Source organism: Phyllopteryx taeniolatus, chromosome 7 (genome assembly GCF_024500385.1).
Source record: "Phyllopteryx taeniolatus isolate TA_2022b chromosome 7, UOR_Ptae_1.2, whole genome shotgun sequence".
In the NCBI taxonomy this organism is placed as follows: Eukaryota; Metazoa; Chordata; class Actinopteri; order Syngnathiformes; family Syngnathidae; genus Phyllopteryx; species Phyllopteryx taeniolatus.
The window spans coordinates 23,029,285-23,045,575 of record NC_084508.1 but is presented as its reverse complement, the minus strand read 5'-3'; the positions used below and the strand labels follow the sequence as shown (position 1 = coordinate 23,045,575).

The 16,291-nt window shown below is 41.4% G+C and overlaps 1 protein-coding gene across 4 annotated transcripts in view; it reads right to left on the bottom strand.

Moving 5' to 3' along the window:
* usp13 (ubiquitin specific peptidase 13) overlaps nucleotides 1-16,291 on the bottom strand; it is a 64,732-nt gene that overhangs the window by 28,154 nt on the left and 20,287 nt on the right. For 2 of the 4 annotated variants that reach the window (XM_061778973.1, XM_061778976.1), the window contains 7 exons: nucleotides 15,647-15,718; nucleotides 13,332-13,437; nucleotides 10,476-10,601; nucleotides 8,046-8,199; nucleotides 6,472-6,646; nucleotides 6,317-6,405; nucleotides 4,520-4,642 (listed from right to left, as the gene is read on the bottom strand). In XM_061778973.1, the coding sequence (XP_061634957.1) occupies nucleotides 4,520-4,642; nucleotides 6,317-6,405; nucleotides 6,472-6,646; nucleotides 8,046-8,199; nucleotides 10,476-10,601; nucleotides 13,332-13,437; nucleotides 15,647-15,718 (845 nt within the window). The remainder of the gene's footprint in view (nucleotides 1-4,519; nucleotides 4,643-6,316; nucleotides 6,406-6,471; nucleotides 6,647-8,045; nucleotides 8,200-10,475; nucleotides 10,602-13,331; nucleotides 13,438-15,646; nucleotides 15,719-16,291) is intronic. The other 2 variants (XM_061778974.1, XM_061778975.1) reach the window with 2 other exon arrangements.

The window sequence follows — 16,291 nt, the reverse complement described above, 5'->3', positions numbered from 1 at the left end:
CAGCCCAGCCGTCGCTGGACAATGGCAGATCAAGTAGCCGCTGTCCAGTCATGGACGAGAAACTTGGTGTGGGCGCAGTTTATTATGTAACATTCAGAATGGCTTGCTCATTGATACATTTTCAGATACAGACAGATAACAAATGATTTAAATTGTTTTGTAATTTTATACTTGATGGGTGAGCAAGCACTGAAGAGACCCACGTATTTCTATACAAACAAGCAAAATGTTTTCCTTAATGTCCCCTTTAAAAGTGTAGTGTTACAAGTAACAAGATGTGATTTTGCTTATGTAAACCAATAGGAAGGCATGGTCGTCCGAGGGAAAGGACCATAAGCAATGCTCAAGGAAAGTATTGCCCTTTGTAATACTAAAATAATCTATAGGAATAAAAAAATGAGGGTGTTATAACACTCCCGAGTTTTCAAGAGTGCCATTTTGCTTTTTAGTATTTACGCACAACATGCAAATAGTGCCTGTGATCACTGGGGTTGAGTCATTGGAGCTTTTCTAAGATAATAAAATGGACACTTTCTGATCTGAAAATGACAGAATATTTCAAAAACACCATGCAATCTCGCATGGTCGGTTTTCAACTTGAAAATGGGGAAGCTATTAAGGCCATGCCACACTGAACCCATCCGTCATAATGACATTAAATATAAATATAATTAAAAAAATGTTTTTGGGTGTCATGTGGACCTTTTAAATAACAAAAAATAACAGTCAACCAGGGCTGCATGATGTTTTGTTCGCGCATCGTCATCGTGACGTACATGTGCGCAATAGTGACATCGCAGGGTCTGCTGTAAGTGATGTTGGTGTACAGTAATATACAGTGAATCAACTTTAATATTAAAAGTGACCAGGAGAGGAACCTGTTTGGACATGCTCAAAAGATTAAAGGATGATACACTTGCTGCATTACCTATTTCGCTCTTCAGAATGAAAGTCGGCAGGCACACGGCAGCTGCGTGAGTGTGCGAGGTGTGTTCAGGGACACTGCATATATGGGAGTGAATGTGCTCTTTTGTAATACATTCCATAATTGTACAAATGGATTACGAAGAAAATGATTATTTGTAATAGAATGGTTTAGTTAAAACACTGTATCATCACACTATGATAATATGGAATTTTATTTTGTTTTGTAGGATAAGAATAGATTATGTATAATGTGATTAGTGGCTATGCCCCACAGGTAGGATGTGACCTAGAGGTGAAAGAGAAATTCTGGAAGGAGCTAGACAAAGTAGTTCTGAGCATCCCAGACAGAGCGAGAGTCCTGATTGGTGCAGATTTTAATGGGCATGTTGGTGAAGGAAATAGGGGTGATGAAGAAGTGATGGGTAAGTACGGCATCCAGGAAAGAAACTTGGAGGGACAGATGGTGGGAGACTTTGCAAAAAGGATGCAAATGGCTGTAGTGAACACTTTTTTCCAGAAGAGGCACGAACATAGGGTGACCTACAAGAGTGGCGGTAGAAGCACGCAGGTGGATTACATTTTGTGCAGACGATGTAATCTGAAGGAGGTTACCGACTGTAAGGTTGTGGTAGGGGAGAGTGTGGCTAGACAGCATAGGATGGTGGTGTGTAAGATGACTCTGGTGGTGGGGAGGAAGGTTAGGAAGACAAAGGCAGAGCAGAGAACCATGTGGTGGAAGCTGAGACAGGACGAGTGTTGTGCAGCTTTTCGGGAAGAGGTGAGACAGGCTCTCGGTGGACAGGAGGAGCTTCCAGAACACTGGAACACTGCAGCCAAGGTGATAAGAGAGTTAGGCAGGAGAGTACTTGGTGTATCTTATAGCAGGAAAGGAGAGAAGGAGACTTAGTGGTGGAACCTCACAGTACAGGAAACCATACAAGGAAAAAGGTTAGCTAAGAAGAAGTGGCACACTGAGAGGACCGAGGAGAGGCGAAAAGAATACATTGAGATGCGACACAGGGCAAAGGTAGAGGTGGCAAAGGCCAAACAAGAGGCATATGATGACATGTATGGCAGGTTGGACACTAAAGAAGGAGAAAAGGATCTCTACAGGTTGGCCAGACAGAAGAATAGAGATGGGAAGGATGTGCAGCAGGTTAGGGTGATTAAGGATAGAGATGGAAATGTGTTGACTGGTGCCAGTAATGTGCTAGATAGATGGAAAGAATACTTCGAGGAGTTGATGAATGAGGAAAATGAGAGAGAAGGGAGAGTAAAAGAGGCAAGTGTGGTGATCCAGGAAGTGGCAATGATTAGTAAGGGGGAAGTTAGAAAGGCATTAAAGAGGATGAAAACTGGAAAGGCAGTTGGTCCTGATAACATTCCTGTGGCGGTATGGAAGCATCGAGGAGAGGTGGCTGTGGAGTGTTTGACCAGCTTGTTCAATAGAATTCTAGCGCGTGAGAAGATGCCTGAGGAATGGAGGAAAAGTGTGCTGGTGCCCATTTTTAAGAACAAGTGTGATGTGCAGAGCTGTGGGAACTATAGAGGAATAAAGTTGATGAGCCATACAATGAAGTTTTGGGAAAGAGTAGTGGAGGCTACACTCAGGACAGAAGTGAGTATTTGCGAGCAACAGTATGGTTTCATGCCTAGAAAGAGTACCAAAGATGCATTCTTTTCCTTGAGGGTGTTGATGTACAGAGGTCAGAAGGAGCTACATTGTGTCTGTGTAGATCTAGAGAAAGCCTATGACAGAGTACCCAGAGAAGAACTGTGGTACTGCATGCGGATGTCTGGAGTGGCAGAGAAGTATGTTAGAATATTACAGGACATGTACGAGGGCAGCAGAACAGTTGTGAGGTGTGCTGTAGGTGTGACAGACGAATTTAAGGTGGAGGTGGGACTGCATCAGGGATCAGCCCTGGGCCCCTGTTTGCAGTGGTGATGGATAGGCTGACAGATGAGGTTAGACTGGAATCCCCATGGACCATGATGTTTGCAGATGACATTGTGATCTGCAGTAAAAGCAGGGAGCAGGTGGAGGAACAGTTAGAAAGATGGAGGCATGCACTGGAAAGCAGAGGAATGAAGATTAGTAAAACAGAATATATGTGCATGAATGAGAGAGGTGGAGGGATAAGAGTGAGGCTACAGGGAGAAGAGATAGCAAGGGTGAAGTGTAAATACTTGGGGTCAACCGTCCAGAGCAATGGTGAGTGTCGTCAGGAAGTGAAGAAACGGGTCCAAGCAGGTTGGAACGGGTCGAGGAAGGTGTCATGTGTGTTATGTCTCTGCTAGGATGAAGGGCAAAGTTTATGAAACAGTGGTGAGGCCAGCCATGATGTACGGATTAGAGACAGTGGCACTGAAGAGACAACAGGAAGCAGAGCTGGAGGTGGCGGTAATGAAGATGTTGAATTTCGCTCTCGGAGTGAGCAGGTTGGATAAAATTAGAAATGAGCTCATCAGAGGGACAGCCAAGGTTCGATGTTTTGGAGACAAAGTTAGAAAGAGCAGACTTCGATGGTTTGGACACGTCCAGAGGAGAAATAGTGAGTGTATTGGTAGAAGGATGATGAGGATGGAGCTGCCAGGCAAGAGAGCTAGAGGAAGAACAAAGAGAAGGTTGTCGTGAGGGAAGACATGAGGGGAGTTGGTGTTCGAGAGGAGGATGCAGGAGATAGGCTTACATGGAAAAGAATGACGCGCTGTGGCGACCCTTAAAGGGACAAGCCGAAAGGAAAAGAAGAAGGATAAGAATAGATAAATTATTTTGTTAATATAGTCAGCCAGAGCTGCGAGGAATGCAAAGCTATTAATGTCCTTTCTCAATCGTTCCTGTCATGCTGTGTTATGTGTTTTTCTTTGCACATTAAAGACAAAAGTCCTGTTTTTGTTTTAATTTGTCATTTTAAAAAACACCATTCAAGCAACAAGATTTTCCTCATGTTTTTGAGATTGTAGGGTAAAAGTTGCAGCTGGCTACTAGTGTGGAATGGAATGGGCGGGAACAATGGGAAGATGAAATGCCAGTATTTTGAGGGGAATAGCCCATCAGCAACTACGAACTAGTTCATTTTTGGACCGGTGAAGTTAGTTCAAAATTTTGAATTATAAACTATGAACTGAGCTAGTCCATTTTTGGAACAATGAACTGAACTTTGAACTAGTTTGCGTAGAAAATGAACTTTCCCAACACTGATCCTGTATTATTTCACATTACAATATCAATATTGTATAAAATTGCAATATTAATTTTGCCATTATCATGTAGCCCTACAGACAACCACATTAGAGGAGAATGAGGGTCCCATGTATTCACTTTTTGGCATGCTGCAGCAATGTGGAGACTGTGGAGTATAATACTGTAAGTTTCTCCAAGCAATGGCACCACAACAGTAAGCTAACGTTGATGTGTGTTTATTTGTATAATTTCTAGCCATGTATCCTAAAATGTAGAACTAGAGCCATGTAAAGCAGAGTAGGTAACGTGCAGAGCAGTAATAAAACATAACTTTGGCATTGTGTAGTCACAAAAACTCTGCTATGTTAGAGCTATATTTAGGTTTGTGCATGTATATTTTAATACCTCTCATGTCTTCAGGCAGCACAATGGGTGGCATCAGGTCAGGGAGCTCCTCTTCACCTGACTGCAGCCCTGTGGCTCGGAGACGGCTCAAATCCAGGAAGTCTGGAACATCTATGCCCAAATCTACACACAAACACATTAGAAACATTTTTACTTGTAGTAAAACCATCCTTCTTGTTGGTGATGTCAAATGCAGGGGAAGTCTTTTTTCTTTTTTTTTTTTTAGTTAGCCAGGCATCCATTTTCTACAGTGCTTGTCCTCATTGGTCACAGCAGACTTTGGGAGATAGGCGAGGTACACCCTGGACTGGTCGCGAGTCAATAGCAGCGCACATATAGACTAACAAGCATTTACACTCACAACCACACATACCTGTATGGACAATTTAGTCTTCAATGAACCTAACGTGTGTTTTGGGGATGCGGGAGGAAGCTCGAATACCCGGAGAAAACCCACACAAGCTCAAGTAGAACTTGCAAACTCCACACAGAAATGCCAGAGCCAAGATTCGAACCCAGAACCTTTAGGCTGTGAGGCAGATGTGCTAACTAAAGCTCACTCTGCTGCTTTTTCTAATGTGATTTAATTTTAAAGTTTCAGAAAATGATGTTCTGAGATTAGATTTCAAACTGAACATAAATAACCCCTAATTTCCACAGTATGTGTGCCCTATGAAACACTGCTGCCCTCTGTTGGACGTTTGAGACAATGCCGTCTTCCCGATAAACAACACTGGTAAATGTTATTCTCATTTTATTTGCAACCACCTATGTCCTCGAGCCGTGCACCTTAGCTCCTCCCGCAAGGATGCGTTTAAATATGATGATCATATTATAGTGTGGCAGCACAGTGAAAAGGGGTGAGCACATTCACCTCACATTTCTGAGGCTGGGGAATCAAATCTTGGCTCCAAGCATTCCTGTGTGGCGTTTGCATGTTCTCCCCGGACTTGCGCGGGTTTTCTCCAGGTACTCCAGCTTCCTCCCTCATTATAAAAAAAACCTGCATGTTGGGCTCATTGAAGACTCTAAATTGTCCTTAGGTGTGAATGGTTGTTTGTCTATGTGGGTGCCCTGTAATTGGTTGGTGACCAGGCCATGGTGTACCTCCCCTCTCGCCCAAAGTCAGCTGGGATAGGCTCCAGCTTACCCGCAAATCTAATAAAAATAAGCACCATACAAAATAAATTGATTGATTGATACGATATTGTGTCACGGCAGCTATGAACCAAATGATATTAGAATAGCGGAATAACAGTTGTGTCATTGAACTTACTACTGTAATTGTTAAAATGAGGAAAACAAATGAAGCACCATGCTCATTTCCCAACCATGACTGGGCCAAGTCACATATTTTACATTCGAGAAAATTTGGTTGCACACCACTGAACAAATGCCACAAAAAGTGGATACACAGGTTAATCATGTATAGTCTCTTCTGCCATCTGGAGGAAGTGCATTTAAATACAGTACTATACATTGCTGGCATAGAAAAATTAACAAAGATACAGTATTTGTAGTGAATAAATAATTTTGGGGACCAATTTAGGGATGTTAGATAACTTCCCATGGCACACTGGATAGGAACCACTGCATTAGAACATAGCTATTGTGTACGCATTTTTACACACAACGGTTAAGTCCAAAAGACTTCAGTGAGAGTTCATTCTCGCATATAAGACACTTGAGCTCCTCAACAATCAGATAGTGTGAGTGCAACTTCCTGGCCACAAATGAAGCTGGACGACCAAAGAGGAATGTAAATAAGAAAAAGTAGATTAACCCTCCAACAGTTACCTAGTTTCTTTGGTACCCAGTCAACTCCAAATGTGAATTTCTTGATTTGGAGCACCAGATATTCTGGAAATGAGGCGAAGCGAGATGTTCTGAGGAAAAAAAGGATGACAAATTAAAGCATATTAAATTGAGGATTTAATATGCGGGTAGCTTACTTGACTCCAGCAGACTTGGCCTGCAGCGCCGAACTCCAGAAGTCTGGAACGTTCTCGGGCTCAGTGAAGGCCTGCAGGCAGGCGGTGAAAGGGATGCGAGCCCTCACCGGCTCTGGGGGGGGTCTCATATTCTCCTCAGCTTCCCTCCGCTTGGACTCGTAAGCCAACAGCTCCTCTGGTGGGAAGAAAGACCAATTTTAGCAACTTTGAAACTGTATAAATACAGAAAATACCAGTTTGTTAATGAGGTCATCTACATTTCATTAAGTACAGGGTTATTTTTGTGGTTTGTTTATCACCACAGTTTATTAATATTTGTTGGTATTAGACAGAAGTGATCAACACATTTGCACAAAATTTGTGGGGACGTAGCATGGGCCAATAAAGAACCTGTTACAAGGATCCAGATTTGTTCCCCCAAAATTTTGCCTTGGTGGAGGTCTACCCTTAGCACTCGCTGGGCAATGGTAGAATTTGTAGAGTAGCAAGTAATAAAACTTAATTCACTTATGGATACATTTTTTTCTTGTAACATACACTACTTAGAGAAAATTAGGGATACTGGGCTTTCAAGATGAGCCTAAAATGCACTATAACGTCAAGGGCGAACTTCAAAAGTTTAAATCTTTTTTGAATGCACATGTCCAACTGTTCAATGTTTCAGGTTTTTCTGCACAACTTGCTGTGGTCTCACAAAGAACTGAACAGCAAAATTCACAACAGGTGTTTGATCCATGAATGGACTAATACATTTACTCGTTCAATTAGAATTGGTATTTGAACAGTCCTCTTCATCATGTTGTTTGGACATCGTGAGACCGATCAATTGAGCAACAGTATCTGGCCATTGCGAGGCTTCAAACAGGATGTTCTCAGAGGGAAGTGGCCATTGATCTTAAGAGTGTCATCAGCAGGTTGCAAGTGGATTACAGAGAGACTGGAAGAGTCACAGAATAGCTTAGAAGTGGAAATCTATTGGTTGATTCATGGCTCAAACACCTGTTGTGAATTTTGCCGTTCAGCTCCTTGTTAGAGAAGAACAAGTACCGTACAAAAAGTACTACTGACACATTGATAGTGTTGGGAAGATTACATTGGAAATGTAGTTGATTTCAATTACAAGTCACCCTGTTGAAAACGTTCTCAAAGTAATATAACTAATTACATTTGCTTACATTTTGATTACTTTTTCAAATTTTGAATTACTACATCAACAGACATAGAATGGACAGGCATATATTCGTTATCCTATGTGAAGAACAACTAATTACTGCCGTACTGAGAAGCAAGGAGAGAAGCTGAGTCTCCTGTACCGGAAATCCGTATGTCTGTCTTATACTTCCCCTAGGTGGCAGCACTCTCCTCTGTGGATAATTGCCTTTAAGAATTTATTTTGGGGGGGCTGTAACGGATTAATGGCATTTCTATTCATTTCAATGGGGAAAGATGATTTTGTTTTAAACTCATATCTCAAGGCACCACTGTAGTTCTGTAAGTCTGACCCCTATGGAACTTGAATTGAACACACGTTCGTGTGTGTTGTTTCTGGCATCAAGTACACGGGTTTCCCTTACCTCGATTGGTTGCGGCTTCGATGGGGGCCGGCAGCTGGATGCAGTAATCCACCCGCTGAGTGTATCGAACCTGGCGTGTCTGGCAGCACTGGACTCGCTCCTCCACCAGGAAGCGGAAGGCGTCACTCGGATTCTCTGAGCTCGTACTGTTCCTCTGCAGATATATATGGTAGATGATGATGAGGTTTATGTATGTACACTGATGTGGTGTGTGCTGTGTTATTTACAGTGCATCAGTGTGCCTCCCTGAGGTCAGTTAACGACACTGGTGTCATTCTGTCAACATAAGGTGCTGGGAATTATGAAATATTAATGATCTGGAAAGTCTGTGCTAATGTTGGGAGTATTTTCCAGCAGTTCTATAGACCAATAGGATGCAGATTAATCATCTGTCTTTTTCATTAAATTTATTCATGATATAAATTTCCCCTTGAGGGAATTACAATTACTACATTACATAATATATACGGTTATATTATCATTCTAGTTTGTGATGGGAATTGCACAAAATGTCCTTGTTCAACCATGTGTAAAACTGGGGTAAAAGAATCGTTTAATGAATAATTATATTTTATTGGCAGCAGCACAGTGTTCTGCGTCACAGTTCAAGGTTCAGGGTTCGAATCTTGGCTCAGTCAACCCTGTGTGGAGTTTGCTCCGCCTTCCTCACACATTCCAAAAATATGCACATTACTTCAGGCGGATCTCCTCCACCCCCGGGGCTCCGCCACCGGGGAGCTTTTTAATCACCTCGGTGAACCCTCAACCACAAAGCTAGGAGAGCCCATCTTAGAGTTCCCAGACTCTGCTTCCTCAAACGAAGGCGTGTCAGTGGCATTGAGGAGGTTTTCAAAGTATCCGGCCCACTAACTCACAACGTCACGAGTTGAGGTCAGCAGCATCCCGTCCCCACTATACACAGTGTTGATGGTACGCTGCTTCCCCTTCCTGAGACATCGTATGGTGGACCAGAATTTCCTCAAAGCTATCCAGAAGTCACCAAACTCCTCCCGTGCCTGAGTTTTTGCCTCAGTGACCACCAAAGCTACGTTCCGCTTGGCCAGCTGGTACCCATCAGCTGCCTCCAGAGACCCACAGGCCAAAAAGGCCCAATAGGACTCCTCCTTCAACTTGACTTGACTTCACTGCTGGTGTCCACCAATGGGTATGGGGATTGCCGCCATGACAGGTACCAACCACCTTACAGCAACAGCTCCCTGTGGGGCCCCTCAACAACGGAAGCACGGAGGAACATGGTCCACTGGACTCAATGTCTCCTGGAGGTGAGAGTTGAAACTTTCCCAGAAGATCCCAACAACACGTTTGTGTCTGCTAGGTCGGAACGGCATCCTCCCCCACCAGCCAACACAACACACACACCAGCAGGTGGTGATCAATGAACATCGCCACCTCTCTCGTCACCTGAGTGTCCAAGACATGCGTCCGCAAGTCCGATGACACGACTACAAAGTCGATAATCAAACTGCGGCCAACCATCTCTTCTACTGGGGTGAACCCCAACATACAGGCACAGAGCCATGGGGCAATAAGTATGCCCACACCTGCTCGGCCCCTCTCACCATGGGCAACTTCAGAGTGGAAAAGAGTCCAACCCCTGTCAAGAATACTGGTACCAGAGTCTAATTTGTGTGTGGATGTGAGCCCGACTATCCAGTATCTAGTCGGAATTTCTCAACCTTGCACACCAGCTCAGGCTCTTTCCTTGCCAGAGAGGTGACACTCCACGTCCCAAGATCGCCAAGCTCCTAGCCTTCAGCCACCTCCACATTCACATTGCACCCGACCCCCTTTGCTCCTCCCACCGGTGGTGAGCACATGGGAAGGGGTGTACCCCGCCTCCTGCCAAAGGTCAACTGGGATAGGCTCCCGCATACCCGCAACCCTAGTGAGGAAAAGCTGGATGGATCTTTATCTTTATTGGGATGGGAGAATGACTCTGAAAGTTCTGAACTCCTTTTTCATTGCCAGAGCCGTACTTATCAGAATAATGCTGCGGATGTTGCTCCTCATCCCATAGCTGACGTCATGTTGCCCTTATTTAGACAGCAAACTAGTTGAGACACAATCAACAGCAGCAAGCACTCCATTTTGCCTCAATTGCTTCAAAGACATGATTAATTACCAGTCATTTCCACACAACAGACCAACTCTTTAAAGACCGATTGATTATGCCATAGTTCTATAATAACTGTATTTTACAGTCGGTGTGAGAGGTAATGGAACTCACACAAGCATTAATTCTACCCCACAAAATGTTGACAGCTATCCACAGAGGAGAGTTTTTGGTTGTGTTTACAACAGAATATGCTAACTGAATCTAGAATTACAAACAGTTAGAAGAAGGTGTCAGGTCCCAGTCAGGACAATAGAAAGGTTTCTAGGTGGATGTGGATGTTAAGTCCAACTCACCTCCACCAAGTTGATCATGTGCAAGAAGAACTCTTGTGCGTCTTGTTGCCTGTTGGAGGAAATCTCCGGATGTCCTCGGGCGACTAGAGCCTTCAGCATCCGGGGGGAGATGCCTTTTTGTTGGTGCTGGAAGAAAAAGAATCAGCATTACACACAGTGACTGTGCAGAACAGGACCCCCTGCCAAACCTAACTGGTTCCTTTCAGTGAAATAATAATGTTAACTGTTACATATCAAACCAAAATGGATAGCCCAGGAACAAAATATTGGATGGAGGGATGGTCAATTATTTCTTCTCCATTAATAACAGAAGTGGTAACTAAAGGAAGGGAATAAAACCTTACTGTTAATATATATGACAATCTATTTCTGGGATTGATACAAGCTGTTCAAAAGAGTTGAATCCTAATTTTACATTCGAATGGCCAACGCTGACAGCCACAGCCTCTCTCCCTCAGCTGTCATTCATTATGTGTCCAGACCTGATCTATACCATCACGTGGAGGATGACCCCCACTGAGTCATCAATTACTGAAGCTGATGAGGATTAAAGCAAATTCACTTCCTAGCTCACCGGCTTCCATAATGCTTTAATGGCTTTTCACATCCTGACAGTTTGGGAAGATAATGGTTTCTTAAAGTGTGCAAACGTAGTTGTGCTTTTTAAAAACACACGAAACAAGTGTTCCGAATGAAATTGTGATTGTATCTTGACTGGATACAATTAGCAGCCATTTTGGGGAAAACTATGACAACTTTTCCACTGCAGAGTACTGGCATTAGTTTTCCACGTCAAAGCAGTACCGCAGGAAACTGCAAAAACCATGCCGCATTGAAGTCAACAGTTGGGACAAGACACTAAGAAACGTTAAGGAGACAAATTTTACTCAGGAGACTTTTGAGCGCAACATTGCAGCAAAGTGACGACTGTGGAGTGCAATACTGAAGCACCCAGCGCTGCGGCACAGCAAAAACGTAAGTTCATGGTAGATTGTGCGTATATTTTTTGTCATTTATTGTCACGTATCATCAAATGATAGAAGGGAAGGGCACTGGTACAGTGGTACCTTGACTTACCAGCTTAGTTCATCCATGACCAACCTTGTAACTCAATTTTCCCCATGGAAATTAATTGAAGTGCCATTAATCTGTTCTAGCCAACCGAAAAAAATGACCACAATTTTTGGATGTTTTTAAATCAAGAAAAATAGCACTGTTTCATACAAAACATAATAAAACTAAAGAGAATGTACAGGAATAACTGGTTTTATAAAGTGTCATACTGTATGTACTGTAGTATGTGTGTGTTGACAGTGTACCTTTAAGGGGTGTGGCCTGGTGAAAAATGTCAGGAGCTGGAGTTTTGCTGGCCGGTTAGAGTAAAGTGTGAGCGTCTTGGTGTGAGATAGCAGCTCCTTGCAAGTGTTTTCATTTTGTATTTGTGCGTTTGACTGTTTGCGCCATTAAATAAGTGGCTGAAAGTGCTTTTGTGACCCTGACTCACCACTCTTACCTCAAATTTCGGCTTAAAACACAAAAACAAAAATCAACCAAGCAACGGCTGGGGCTCGAAAAAACTCCTTAGTTGGGGCACTTGTAAGTACCACGCAGTGGGAAAAAAAACTTAGTGACTTCATGACACAGGTAGGAGAGAGCACAAGGGAAGTAGGGAGCTGGCAGGCACATACAGAGAAGGGACGATGCAGTGTTGACAACATAGTGAAAGAAACATTTAAAGAGCAAAATAAAGAAAGCGGAAAGAAAAAAAAGACACCAATGGTGCAAGTGGAACCATGACAGCTGTCTTCGGAAGCGCTTTGAGTTGCAAATGCGGCATTGCAGCCAACAGCTATTTTCAGACAGAGTGAAAGATGGTGCAAGCACATTCTGAAAAGCATGCATTGGTTTGTGTCACTCAGACTCTGCGTCACAAACAGCAAACTGAATGAAAGCGAGAGAGACTTGTTCCCACATAAACAGCGATGGCAAGATTACTTTGGCAATATAATTGGTTAAAATTAGAAGTTACCCTGTTGAAAATGTAATAGTAGTGTAACTATTTCAATTACTTTCTCAAAGTTATATAACTAATTACATTTGATTACATTTGGACTACTTTTCGTAATTTTGAATAAATGCGTTAACAAGACTTTTGAATGTTTCTTCTGAAATGGTGGACTAAAAGCTAAAAGTTATTATTTTGCAATTAAGTACTTATTTGTTCTTTACACAAATAATAACCTGATAACAAAACATGATGAAATGTAAATGATGAAAAAAAATGTGTTTATTGCATAAATCTGTATGTGTACAGCATGTGGAAAAAATGATGCCATGTTGAACTATTGACAAATGTGCACAATATCGGTTCATAAGACAAACAAGATGAGTGAACGTGCCATAAAAAGTCCAAAATTATAAAGATGAAACTGTCCAAAGGTCAGTGTTCTTTTTCAAAATCTCAGACAAACTAATAGATTGCGCCACAAGAATAGCATATGACCAAAGACAGCCAATCACATGTGTCGGCTTTAGAAGGATGAAGTGATATGAAAACAAATCTGAGCTTTTGGGGCTATTTTTCAAATGTAACTAAAATTGTAATCACAGAAATTTCCAAAAGCAACTGTAATTTAATTACCGGTATACATTTTCTCCCAGTAATGTAATGTAATGGATTGGATGGATGGATATTCTATTTGAATTACATAATCTCATTACATGTAATTAGTTACTACTCCCCAACACTGCACATACATGGCATACAGTAGCATTTCAGTGAAATTATTTGTTTGCTGGCACTGACTAGTAGCATGCTTGTGTGGGCTACGCGGCCAGTTGTGGAGCTGAACATACCCAGTTTAATACCTTGTATTCTTCTTTCATCACCTGTTCAATGAGCTCAGATTTCATGGGTGGTTTGGAGTACTGCCCTGAGAGGAGCCCATGGCCCACTTTAGCCCTGTTGGACAAAACACGGTTAAAAATAGGACAGCATAAATTACACTTTGTTCTATTTTTACATGGTGTCTTCACCTGTCAGATCATCAGTTTTTGGTAAATAGTTGTTTTATAACACCTTATCTCAATTTACCCAGTGTTCACTTGCCATTTCTGGATTAATACACGTCGGACAGGTTTGATTTTATGAGCCTATTACAGCAACTGTAATATTACATTTTTACAATGTACTTGTTTTTAATTTCATGATTCATCCATCCTTTTTCTATACCGCTTATTCCCACTAGTGTCGTGGGTGAGCTGGAGCCTATCCCAGCTGACTTTGGGTGAGAGGTACCCTGGACTGGTCACTAGACAATCGCAGACCAACCAGCCAGTCACTTACATGTGGACAATTTGGGGTCTTCAATCGATCGAAGAAGCATGTTTTGGGGGGAAACCAGCGCACCCAGAGAAAACGCAAACACGCGGGAAGGCTGGAGCCGAGATTCAAACCCGGAACCTCAGAACTATGAGGCAGATGCGCGGTCCACTCTTCCATATTTCAATATCATCCTAGTTAATAATAATTTTTCACTGATTAGCTGCAAGATGTTAGACAGTCTGCCTGCCTTCAAGCTATTTGGGACTTTTTCCAAATGTATTATTATCATTCTTTATTACATTTAATTTTAATGATATACAGTAACATTAAATTATACTACAATTCTGTTTTATTTCATTATATATTCTTAGTGACTATCTCTTTTACATGTTATTTTTCCCCAATTTAGCTGGAACAACAATTAACTTTTTCCACCCTATATTGAGCATTGTCAGTATATTTTACTTTTGTGAGTTTTAGAAAACGAAGTATAAATAAATATATTTAATTGACAATTTCACTAATTAACTATCATTATATAATTCATTATTATTTATAACAATGTTATTATTTTGTTATACTTCATAATATTTTTAATTGGTATTATTGTACTGCTGGTAGCCGGTTGTTATTTTAGTATTTTGTATTGCTGCATTACTAAATTGTATAATCGTCATTCTATTCATCCATCCATTTTCTTTACCGCTTATCCATTACTTGGTAATGTACGCCACACAAGTTACAGAATGATGTCATCAACATGAACAAAAAACTTAAATATTCGTATAGTTGAAGCCACATTCAATGAGCAACTTGCAAAATAGCCACCTAAATGTAAACAAGCACACCATTCTCAGTACACTTTTTTAAAGATTCTTAACTGATAGATGGATGGATGGATTGACAGATAGATAGATAGACACAGACTGTAGCAACCCTGCCAATTGTGTGGGGGTCCATGAAGGCAACTCTGTGTGTGTGTGTGTATAGTGTACAATGAAGCTTAGTATTGTCCTCTTTAGAGAAACTCAAAGCAGTGACTGTATTTCCAGCTTGAGTATGCCAATCCCTCGTCCCCATCCATTGTGTTTGCGCCCCTGGCTGCTCGCGTACACTTGAGCTATGTGCTGAAAACGAGCAATACCTCATTGTCCCAGATGGCTCCGTTTATAAATATTTCGCCTTTTTTTTCAATGTTGTAGTTAGTAGTTGTGTGCATTTTAGTTAGGGATGGTTAAGAATATAGTCTCTTTCCTTTGTTTTATTAGTCATTACTAAAACAAAGGCTGAAAATTGGTCTACACTTTTGACATGCACTGTGACTGAATCAAGTGTCTTGGTTATTGACTTGCCTCATGTCACCAAAAACTGTAGTTTGTTAATGATAATTACCTGTAGTTGTCTAAGTGGTAATAGCATATTTTAGAATCTAAAGCATATTAAGCTCTGGCTCTCATAAACAAAAAAGTAACTTTTGGCATAGATATCAAAGTAACTGTAATCTTATTACTCTTATATAAAAAGTAACGTGTTAGATTATTTATGATGTTACCGGACCGAATTTTTTGAGTAAGTAACGCGTTACCGGCATCACTGCACTTAAGTGACCAAATACGGTTCCTTGCCGTATAAAGGCCAAAACCTTTCCTGACTGACGAGTAAGCATTACATTTCTTCTAATGCAAATCTTATCTACTTACTTCTGGGACGTGAGTACAGCAAGAGTTACTTGGACATGCTGTAGGAAAAGCTTGTAGACTAAATCATACATGTGCGTTATTGCAAAATTGCCAATTCTTACTAGTTTGCTCATAAATATACATTGTGTAGAGCTGGAGTCACTTACATTTGCGTGGCAAAGTCCTGTGTGGGGTCAAGGGGTGAATAGTCGAATATCCTCTGAAGGTTCCCGACGTACCTACAGATTCAAATACGTGTTATACACACACATGAGACTTTCTTTTTGTTGGAAAATAAATAGTTAATCATTTCTAATTTCATATTTTTACTCCTATGGTATCTGCACCCGAGTCACGGTCTGGATGTGCTGCATTGTGCATTGGAAATCCCTCCAATAAGGTCTTTTGGAGAATATCTGAATATCAGTGTCTATCATAGCTCACCAATTTAATATTTGGAATGTTTTTGATTCAGCAGTTTATATTAATATGACACACAGTGACTTAAACTGAAGTTAAAATTGGCACATTAGGGAAATTTAAAATAAAACATTCGTCAATGGGACAGATAGTGACCAATTCTTCAAAGAGATTTCAAGCTGTTTAATGCCACTGCCAGTTGACGTTTACAGTGAAACGAAACATAAAACTCAGGATAATTACATGCTGTGTATTTAAAACAATCAAATTGCTTTGCATTAATAACGTCAGTTTAGCTTAATGCCAATAAACAATGCAAAACGCCATTGACAGACAAATAAACAGCATCTATGAGATACATTGTTATAACCCTTCAAGCAATGGATATTGGA